At 39.0% G+C, this 11,606-nt stretch overlaps 1 protein-coding gene across 2 annotated transcripts; it reads right to left on the bottom strand.

The window, feature by feature from the left end:
• Positions 1 to 2,229: 2,229 nt before the first annotated feature.
• Positions 2,230 to 8,149, bottom strand: CFAP298 (cilia and flagella associated protein 298). Of its 2 annotated transcripts, none has more exons than XM_053455567.1 (8): positions 8,051 to 8,149; positions 6,859 to 6,999; positions 6,306 to 6,473; positions 5,979 to 6,046; positions 4,612 to 4,770; positions 3,487 to 3,618; positions 2,717 to 2,812; positions 2,230 to 2,446 (listed from the first exon to the last, which is right to left on the bottom strand). In XM_053455567.1, the coding sequence occupies exons 2-8, from the start codon at positions 6,995 to 6,997 to the stop codon at positions 2,336 to 2,338; spliced, it is 873 nt and encodes a 290-aa protein (XP_053311542.1). In that variant the 5' UTR covers positions 6,998 to 6,999; positions 8,051 to 8,149; the 3' UTR covers positions 2,230 to 2,335. The 2 variants fall into 2 exon arrangements, with proteins under 2 accessions (XP_053311542.1, XP_053311541.1); XM_053455566.1 differs by having other exon boundaries at positions 8,047 to 8,067.
• Positions 8,150 to 11,606: the final 3,457 nt, after the last annotated feature.

Genomic DNA, 11,606 nt, shown 5'->3' with positions numbered 1-11,606 from the left:
CAGGGGTATAAGGCATATCATGGGGCAGAGTGGCAAATAGGGGGGTATAAAGCATTTCTGGGGGCAGAGTGGCATAACTGGGGGGGCAGGTTGGCAAATAAAAGGAAATTTAAAAAATATATTTTTCTCAATCATAGCTTTTATTAAACATGAAAATAATTTACATTAATTAATATTTACTGGTAAAACTTTTTCCCTATAGGGTAGTCTTATATTCAGGCTTTTTGTTTTTTTCCTAAATTAATATTTTGATTTTGGGGGGTCGTCTTATAATCGGGGTCGTCTTATAATCGAGCAAATACGGTATGTATGTGTATATGTAAATGTATATGTGTATATACACTGTGTGTATACAGTGTGTGCATGTATGCATACCTATGTGTATATGTATGTATGTATGTATATGTAAATGTGTGTGTATATCCAGTGTGTGTGTGTGGATATATGTATCTGTATATATGTATGTGTATGTAAATGTGTGTATACAGAGTGTGTTTTAGGTTCAGAATATAAGTTAGAAAGATGCCAAATGTAAAAGGGAGCCAAACAAGATAAAAGGGAAAAAAATAAATATGATTATTTAAATAAATAATAAAAAAGATTATAGCAAAAAAGTGAGGAAAAGTTGAAGAAAGAATAGAACAGAGGGAGAAAAGACATCCAGAGGTAGAAAGCAAAGAAAAAAGGAGGAAAGGCAGGAAATCCAGAGAAGGGGCCCTTCCAGTATAAATGCTCCAGGGCCCAAATCCGGCCTTGTATTTAATGCATGTATTCTGATCATCTAGAATAATCATTCTCAAAATATTATTTTACATTAGATGTTCACAAACTCTTTTTGGCTTAGAGTCAGGACCCATCATATAAAGCAAGCTGTCATCTCTAAGATTTAGTTACTCTGATCACCAGCACACATAGCTGGATAATTATAAAAATCTGATACAATAATTATGCATGATTACAATTAATTATACGAACCGATTGGTTGCGCTTCGGTAAGCATGAGATCATAAGAGTTGCCTCCGTTATACCGAGTTATGCATTTTTATTTAGCCAGAAAATGAAAGGCAATGTAACATATTCAGCTAAAATGACGCTACTGCATGCCTGTGAGATGCCTGTGAGATGCCTGTGAGATTTCAAATTTTAACCCTTTAATAGTCTGCCACAAGTATTTTATTGTAGCAACTCACTAAAGGTGCCAAATCCAATGGTTTTCATAACGGCAGTGATGGAAACCATTACTGGTAAACATAAGATATTCTGAATATTCAAGCAAGGCAAGCTGCGATGTACCAGTTTCAAAAGCACCATTTGGGACGCTCAGATACACTACATTGCCAAAAATATTGGGACACCTGACCATTACACCAAAACGGACTTTTGTGACTTCGCATTCTAAAAACATTAATATGAAGTTGGTCCCTCCTTTGTAGCTATAACAGCTTCCAATCTTCTGGGAAGGCTTTCCACGAGATTTTGGAGAGTTTCATTGCATTTTTGCAGTATTTGTGAGGTCAGGCGCTGATGTTGGACGAGAAGGCCAGGTTCCCTGTGAAGCATGATACCCAACATATAAGAAGCCAGGCCCTTTCAGTTCCTGCCAGGTTAAAGATTTGATCAAATTGCATCTTATCTTAAGTGTGTTGCAAAAAAATAACTAGAAGCATTTTGAAGACTCTGAAACCTTCCCGCATGCCGGTTATGTTACCAATTTAAAACAACTTGAGACATTCGCCATTAGATTCCCTTGATCAAGAGGGCAATGATGTTTTCTGGAAATAAATAATACAAGCAGTATCTGTTCTTTCTACTGCATTAACGCAGTTGTGCTTAGAAAATACCAGCCAGATAGCGCACCAGCATTTACTGAGATTTAAATTTCCATAAGATAAACAAAAATCATTGTTTTTTTAAATTTATGTTGAAAAGCCAAAAAAGATTGTTTGATATTGCCCAGTAAAGGCTATGTATGCGCAGTATCCTTTCAATGACTATTAAAGTTATAGGGACCTCTAGTGGCTATTGGGAAAAGTACGCCAGAGCATTATGGGAATAACCGACAGTAACCAAGAGGGATTTCCATGAACTGTCCAGCCTTCCGCACACACTAACAATGATTCATTTCATAAATTTCAGAATGCTTTTGAAGAGGCTTTGGGTAGGAGTCAATAAGATGGTCAAAACATTAAAGTTAAAGATTGAAGAAAAAAATACAAAATGGCCAAATAATTAGAAACAGGAATTTAAGCGTTAATTTATTGCTACAATGCACAGAACACAAAGGGGTATTAACAGGCAGAACAGGGCACAGGAGGGGATAACGCATCTTGATGCCTTATCGTGGTCTCCACTTAATGTCCTTTACTCCTTGAAACTGCCTCTTTAAAGAGTGATTATCTGCCCAATCGGAATTCAGATATGAGATGTCTTCATCCTCTTCAAGTTTCTATAACAGAAATAAACAGATAAATAAATAAAAGGATATGTAACATAACATAACATTTAGGGAGCTGTTATGTATCGTGTAATGTTGTACATATGAAATAAAAATTAAAGGGACCTACACGAAAGGGACATAAATAGCCATGTCGGCTACATTAAAGAGCATTACCATATTATATAAATGAAGCACAATTGCTTAACGATACCAATCAGGCACCAAAAGTAGTGAGGAGTAGCTAATAATTCCAATAAATCACAGTAGAGGACATCTTACCTTAAGTTCCTCCTGTCGTCTATGGTAATACAACATTAATTTCTTTTGCTCTTCTTCTGAGACAACCGGTTCACGCGCCGGGGCCCCTTGACCTCTCTGGTAATGTTTGAAATAAAATGAAAAGGTCAGCAATGCTTTTTCCTCACCTGAACAGGTGCTTGTTTACTGAAATAAATGCATTTAAAATCACCTACTCCGCTAAATTTAAAACGTTTGCAACAAACAGAGCATTAGATGCCAAAAGCAGGCACTGATAGGCTGTTGCCATAGCCATTGTTGGGTGGTTGTTAAGTGGAACAGCCTCCCAGCAGAAATCGTAGAGGCTCATACAGTAAGGAGAATTTAAAGCTGCATGAGATAGGCATGTGGCTCCAAAATCTAAGACAAGGCCAACGACTGATTAAGGCCTGAGTCTTTAAAGCAAGAAAAAATCTGAAGACTAGACGGCCTGAATGGTTCTTATCTGCCATCAAATTCCATGTTCCTGTAGAAACTAAATCTTTCTGTGCTTAATTTATGTGATTAACCAAGTTGTATGAGTCTACATAGAACAGCATCATTAAGATCAGCTTTCATAAAAGATCACACAGAAGTTAAAAAATATGATTTTATGGACATATGCTGCTACTATGATCTCATTTAATGACCAGTGGCCATAACCTAAAATCTTCTCAAACAAAAAAAAAAATCTCAATCCAGTTTTTTTTTGGTGGGTTTCTCCATTTTCCCCAAACTGTAGGGCTGTCTCCATCTTTTGTATCTTTTTGTACCTTTTGTATCTTAACAATAATTTTGGTTTTCTCATTCTTCCCCACAAAGTCCAAAAGCTTCTTATTCCTTTGCAGCTCTTTACCAGCCCACCATAACTGAGCGGCAGGTTCTTCGATAACTAGTTGGCTGGCCTTCAATGAAAAAACAAAACACCGTTTATGAGCAAACTTAATAGACATTGAAGATCCTGAATTATCCTAATGAACGAAAGATAACTGCAGCACTGTGCACTATTACACAAGACACAGCTAATTAACTACCAGACATTCATAGCATGCAAAATTACTGCAGTAGATTCCACGATAAACGAGGAATAATAGAAATGACTAATTCCAGACTAACCTTTGCATAATTAATAATTAACAGGTGAGGACTACAAGACAATATGTAAATATGAGAGAATATATATATATATAACACACACAGTATACATAGACATTGTGGGTACCCTTATGATATTTGGCTAGCGGGTTGATTTTCAGAACTGACTTTTACGGTTCGCAATATACCGGCCTATACAACATCACCCAATATTTATGGGTATTTCTAAGAAATTATACATTTGTGCAATTAAAGAACACATACGCTGATGTGCAACACTCAAGTACAAGTTTTTTCTTTACCCAGGTTAAAAAATGCTATTAGGAATCAGTATTAATAGGGACAGGTTTTTTTTATGTCCGTTAAATGGTTTTCATGAATCTGTGATCAACACACTAGAGGTTAAAAAGAAAAAAAAATTGTTGCCATTCATGGGTTAAATAAGGGGCATTAGTAGGCAGTAAAAGTACAGAATGACTCAATTGACCATTGTCTGCAAACTGTAGGCGAGCACATTTGACAAGGAGACTATTTTTTTTTTAAACTCAAAACTGCAAGTGTAGTCTTTTTCCTACTTTAGACCTTTAAATAATACATGCTTGGTGGTAACAGGACAGCACTTTAATGGAGAGCTGTAAATCTGCATTTAGTTATCAGACACTGGGATCTGCTTTATGTTATGCATTGTATAAAAAAGAAAAAAAATCAGTTACAGAAGTTACTGAAACAATGTTTTCTGCAACCATTTTTCCCCAAGGGAATCACAAATTAAGCGGCAGGGCCAGATCTCAGAGGATACATGCCTGAGTTCCAGAAAGGTCCTCGGTATTCTCAAACTCTGTTCGGATGGGGTCATGTGGAGGCAGCCCCATGGGATAAACAATCATTACCGCCCCTCGGAGCTGGTCCAGAGCATCTTTCACCATTTCCATTGTCACGCACACATTAGCTTCAGCTTGTTTCTGTGGGATTAAAAATGTAACAAAACCCAATCTCATACACATTGTCAAAGTGAATAAACCACAAGAGGTTAAAGCCTAGAATGAAGCACTTACTGTCTGACATGCGAGACATTTTGGATTTTATCTCCTCCTGTACAACAAGGATTTGATATTCAGCTATAATCTGAATTCAATAAGACTCAATGCCAGTTGGATGTGGCCAGGCAAATTAATTTTTTCCTAGAATATTTTTCTAGTAGTAAATTTAACTGAAGGCAGCATTAACGTGACATTCTCATGCATGATAGAAGTTGTGTCCTGTGCCAGGGTTACACACATGTAGCCTATATTCTAATGATTCACGTAAACACAAGTGTATTCAGACACACAAGAAGCTTCGCCAAGCAGTAACCGATAATGATTGGTAATAAAAACCCGCTATGTCTCTAATCTCATCACAGAAACATATAGACCGGCATATGGTGTAGTGTTAGACTGCATGTGTACAATGATCTTCAGAGGCAGTGTGTTGCTCTCTATTGCTTGAGGCTTAGAGCAATATGTGAAACACACACAACATTAGCTGTGGTGGGGTAAAGGTGATGGACCCCCCCCACACACACACACACTTAAAATTAAGGGGGGTATTAAACACTAATCTGCAACCACCAAGCAATAAGACAGTATCAAACTTCATGCTGATGAGTTGCATTGAGGGGGAAACAGCTGTCCATGTGTGGTAACCTGGCTTTTGCACCTCTGTCCATGTAGTAAGTGGATATAGAGGCAAAACGCTGATCATTGTTGACCTAATTTGCATATACCTACCCAGAATCCCATGCAGTGGTGGCAAGTCTCTGGGTTTGCCTGGTGTTTGCAGATTGGCGTTTAATAATGCGTCTGCTACAATCTAATTTGGTTACATGGATGATGAAACATGTTACATGTAAGTGTGTAATCCCAAAAAGCCACATTCACTGGCCTATTATGGCAATAAAAAATATATACTTTATTTTGATTTTTGCACATTAAATATTTTATCCTCCTTCAGTACCGAGTGTTAATAGTACCCTAAAGGCCACATTTTTACAGTAACTTGGTGGTTTGATGAGTGGGGCTTCCTTCAGAAATCTTAGAAACCACACAATATACAATAATTATGTAAACAAAAACATATCCTAAAATGTTATCAGGAAGCAGACGAAAGAATTGCTAAAAACCAGGCTTACCTTAGACACCAAGGCCTTTGCCTCTTCAATGGTTTTCTGTAACACCTTCTTCATATTGTCATTTGGTGCTAAAAAGGTAAATACAGATATAAACACAAATCAGAAAAACCTCAGTTTTAATAGTATGTGTTATATTTATATATATATATTAATAATAACGCAAAGCAATTTATCATATTTGTTATATGAGAATTAAAAAAACATAACTGTCTTTAAAAACAAAGTTCTACTGCTGTATACTACTTAATTCTGAACGTTTCTTGTTCACAGGACCACATCATTTAAATATTATTTCCCCTTTAATGGGACGGATAGTTAGATTGTTACCGTGTCCATTTCGTCTTCCAATCTCATCCTTCTTAAACACACTTCCCCCACTAGGCACGCATTTTTCTTCCCACTCGTCTTTAAGTTTTAGGTCTGCGATCTGCTCGTCAGTCAGCCCCTGCATATTTGGGGGCAGAGTAATGCCGTGCTCCGACAGCTCTCCCATCTCTGCAAAAAGGGAAGATATACCGAACTACAATGTACTATACATATACTACGAATACGTAAACATTACAATACATTAAGGATGCGCGACTTCACCCGATCAGAATTTTCTTAATAATAAATAGTGCGGGCTCATGGTGAGTTACTTTCATCCTTGTGTGGAAGCAAATGCACTTTAAAATGAGGCGAGAGGATTAAAGTATTTGTTGCCTTCTTACAGAGATAAATCAATATATATATATATATATATATATATACCATAAAATATGGGGCCTATGGCCATAGAGCTGTATATTTTTGTCTTATATTCATATTCTTGCTATTAAATACAAGCTGGTGCCATGCAGTACGTATTCAAGAAGAAATCGGAGACTTATTATATATTTACCTGAACATAGTCTGTCCACTTTTAGCCTTCCGTTGTAAATAGCTGTTACCTGTTTGACCAGATCATCCACAGAGACACTGACGGTTGTATCAAAAAGGAATTGGCTTTCATCGCCCCGTTTTACATGTAAACGGACCATTTCTGTAATAAAAAGCTCTAGTTACCCATCATAACACAAAGCATGTCTGCCATCCTTACTTTTCTAAAATGAGTAAAACAATGAGATAGCACGAGGTGAAGCTGCATCTCGGTGTTGTAAATAATTTGCTCACTTGCAGTAAGATATTCAGAATTATGATTGATGGTTTATTTGCTTAAGCAGGACTTTGCTTCAGGGCGGCGGACCCCGACAGAGAGAGGTTTTAGAAAAAACTATGGGAATGAATGCATGTGTTTCACATACGGTGGGGAGCATGTAAACAGACTACTTTATTCTACAGGGTTCTGTGATTCCATGTTTTGGTCAACAAAATAAATACATAAAAACAGCCTCATGACATGGGTGCTGCAGAAAGATAACAGGGACTCCTCATGGGGGGCAATCCGGTTGACTGGGGTATGGTTACTGTGAACAGCCAAAGTGATGATATATCAATGGATTATCAACATCTCTCACTTGGCTCTTCATAATTCATCATCTGATCTGTTATGGGAATCGTGTTATAGAAAACAATAACAGAAGGTGAAAAGGTTTGGACATAAAGTGTTCGTTGGTTTCCATGGTAACCAAGCCACACTCAGCGTTAAACCAAAGAGAAAGCCCACTGATGGCACATTAAGAGTAAAAAAAGTAAGTAATGAGTAATAATAGAAAAAAAGATGGACCCACAGAGATCGAGAAGTATGGTTATATAAGCAATGGAGGTAACATAATACGCAGGCTCACCGCAATGTACCAACAGCATGCTCTTAACCAATAAATGCAAACTAACTGCGAGTCTGCAGTAAACCATCTCTGCATTCAGTGATATGACTTATTTTATATTAATAAAGGGTTAAACACCGAGGATCCCAGCACACAATAAATGTGACAAGTCACTAATTAGACTATTAAGAAAATACAGTCAGTACACTGCAAAGCCCCCACACGGCACCAAATACCCAAGCGAGAGGGTTTATAATTGTTATAATATATTAATTATAATTATTGTTGCTATGGTTATGCAATTTTTGGGGAGAAAAACTTACTCACCGCCGCACCAGACCTGAACACTTCACACTCCGCTTCCGGGACGGGTTTCCACGGAGACAGAAATCAACTTCCAGGGATGAGCCGCCCACCGGATTCCAGGCGGCAGTCACTGCGCATGCGCGCATTTCAGATCCCTGACACAGGGTTTATTCTAGAATCGTCTCTTAGAGGCGGTTTGAAGTAAATGTGATCTTGCATTTTGCGTGGGAATCTGCACGGACATAAAGTGTTAATTTAGCAGCGGGTCAGACCCCTGCTGTGGTTAATGAGCGTTGTTTCGATATATTATCTGGCGTGTTATAACCGGCCCTGTGAGTATTTGCTGGGAATGAGCGTGTTGCAATGTAACGCAGCACCAGCGTGAATAATGTTTATAGAAACAGCAAGAAATACGTTTATAGCGCAAGGTGTATAAATAAAACGCATTCTAAAGCAATAAAGTATAATAATACATTTCCCTTCAGTTATACGAATACCTATACATGGATCGGACGGTTACCTATAATGTCAAGGTAAAGCCTCGGTTATATTTACAAACGGATAAGCGGTAATTGAGGTTACGCAGGTGTTAGTATGGTCCGGATCCGACCCTTTCGGCCCATTTTCCCTGATGTAAAGACTTAGACCTAACCACACAAGTTTTATATTGTTGTTTTCTTTACATACCATTATTTTGGTCATATCTAATTTACTATAAAAAAACGGGGCCCCTGACTTTTTTTGTGTGTAGCTGAACGTCTTTATATAAAGGAACTTCAGCAACGCTGGCTGAGCTTAGCAGGTGATCGTTGAACGCCTCCTATGTAGGTTTCTTTCCCTCCCCAGGCGCCACCATTTATGTGCTGAATACCAGGGCTCCTAGGAGGGCCGTACAGGGCCTCTACACTTTTTGGTCTATGTCGAGGCATTGCAAAAACACATGTTGCGCAAAGAAAGCAATCAACAATTGCTTTCTATGTTCGTTTAACCCTATGATGTGCCAGGCACTTCAATGGTCATCAAGGTGTTTATCAGTCATTGGTCAGAACATCCCTATCCCATTAAACGCCTTCACTGTTTTAGCCTCCACCACTTTTACTGGGAAACAGTTCCATTTATCTACCATCCTCTCAGTAAAGAAAAAAACTTCTTTACATCACATGTATAAAGATATGAGAAGCAGCCGCCTCCAATGAGCCCACTGTGCAGGTGATCAGGAAGCCCCCAGAGTTTCCCGGCAGCTGATCAGTGGCGCAGAATGTCGGGACACATTTTTTTTTTTTTAAACTTCTCGGTTTGAGGAATTCGCATTAAATTCCTTGTTGAGTAAACGGCAGACACTGGCGTGTACTTATAACAGAGCTCTGCGTGTACTTATAACAGAGCTCTACATTGTATCTGTGTTCTGTAGAATCCCTACTGACAGTCTTCTCTCCGCAAAATCCTTTTCTAGCTCGGCTCCGAACGTGTTTCGTGAAGGATAATGTCCGAGACTGTCTCGAGGAGAAGGAGTTATCCGTAGTCCTCACTCTCCTGACCCCCTACCCACTAGCAAGGCCGCTATTTCCACAGCCCCTGGAACTTTCTAATGATTTTATTGTACGGTGTGACTGCTGTCGCTGCTTTGTTTCAGGTGCACTGTTGGTTGACAGCACAGAAAGTAAGTAGTTTGTTAAGCTGCTGCTGTTGTTTTGTGTTTTGTGTTCTGCGCTGCTTTGTTGGGTGTATTCGGGGTGTACCGCCGTGTATAACGTATGTTCGGTTCTTCAATAAACCCAATCTAGCAAAAAACCTTCCCTCTAGGGAGGCAGGCAAGTAACTTGACCTTTTAAAATAGTTACGTCTGCCAAACACAGGACACGATCCCCTCCATACACTTGTCCATCATCGCGTAGAAGTACAGTCACCGTGCAACAGACCGTTACATACGAGAGCAATGGCTGCACTAATAAGAATCTCTCAGCTATCATAGTCTATAACTAGGTATCATTTGGTCTTAAGAACTTATAATGTTCCCTGGATAAGAAGTGGATTACTTTAGCTCCCCTACCAACACATTAAAGATCCCCTGCCCTTGATTCAAGTCCTCGGAGAAGGCTTCAGATTAGTTGTGAATGGGGTTGGCCTCCGTTGTACACCTCAGAGCTCGAGTTGCACGTTTTAATTGGGACCAGAGTTGAGAATATTACCTATTTCAGGAAACAATTCTATGGTTGCTAGAAAAGTAGCGCCTTATACACTATGTGACCAAAAGTATGTTGACGCTCCATCTAATGATTGAGTTTAGTTGTTTCTGCCGCACCGTTGTATAAAAGTGCGTCACTTTTCAGCCGCTGGCCTTAAAGGGCCGGCGCATATTTAAACCCCCAATCTGGCCCCGGTTTAAAACAAAAGAACGAAGTCCAGCAGTTCCTGGTAAACAGGTCCATTTATTTGCGCATCACACACGAGATATTTCACATGAAGTGTGCAGGTCACGGATAAATACTGCAGCTCTCGACACGATCTCAAACACATACCACAGAAGCGGTTATCAGGACATCTAACCACATATACCACGGGATTCATAGAAATTACTTTTTTTTTTTTGCAGTAGTACTAAATAATCAGCAGTTATTCCTAGAAAGGTTAAATAGTTCCTTAATAATTGGCGCTTTAACAATATAACTTGGCTGAAGCATTGCTGCAGGGGGTGGCCAAGCATCATAGGAGCTTACGTTCAACCCCAGCAGCCCTACTCATCATGTAGAGCGATTAACCCATTTGCTGACGGACCTGTGTTATAGAGCAGCGTTAATGGAAGCCGCGCGGACTCCAAGAGGGTTAAAGTATATCATATAACATGGATATAGAACAGATCTGTGTACGTTCCCCATACATTAAATACACACATGAAAGGTTTAGCAGCGCAAAAGACTTGCGTTATTTAACTGGAGACAAACCAGTAACCGATAAGTAAGCAAAACGTACTGATATTGGAGCCAGGAGACATTCCCATCCACACACCCAGAAAGACAATCCTAGTAGAATAAATCACTTCTCTATAAAAACATACAGCAAAATAGAAGCACAAAGTAAAATACACGCCATCCCTTTACTTTAAATCTGCCATAAAGTATTCTGTATAGTGAGATCACCTAAAAACTTGGTACCATTTAATATCGTACATGCCATCAGCAGTGTTAATTAGCTCCAACCTCAATTAAGACGCAATAAAAGATCCTAAATAATCATCTGGATATAGCCGAGGTATGTGATGTTTGAAATGGGTTTCCTATTCGATGAGGCCACTGTATTAAAGCCAGATGCCACACTGTTTAGCAGACCGTGGCCATCTCACGAGGAGAGGGTGCTTTGGAAATAAGCAGAGGGGTCAGATTGTGCTCACGTTGTGCTCATTCCTATAAAAGATAAAGGTTCTATACAGCACCCTGCGCATTTTGCGGTATACAGTTTCCTGGTTACAAATAAGACGGGGTCGCTGAAGTTATCACACCTGAAAGCATGCATTATTGTAGCAAGACCCGGGCGCAAAAATTGAGTAGGAATGTAGTCTTATTCTGCAATTAATACAATT

This window comes from Spea bombifrons, chromosome 2 (assembly GCF_027358695.1).
Source record: "Spea bombifrons isolate aSpeBom1 chromosome 2, aSpeBom1.2.pri, whole genome shotgun sequence".
NCBI classification, from domain to species: Eukaryota; Metazoa; Chordata; class Amphibia; order Anura; family Pelobatidae; genus Spea; species Spea bombifrons.
Note: the sequence above shows the minus strand (reverse complement) of the source record. Positions and strands in the feature narration are given on the sequence as shown.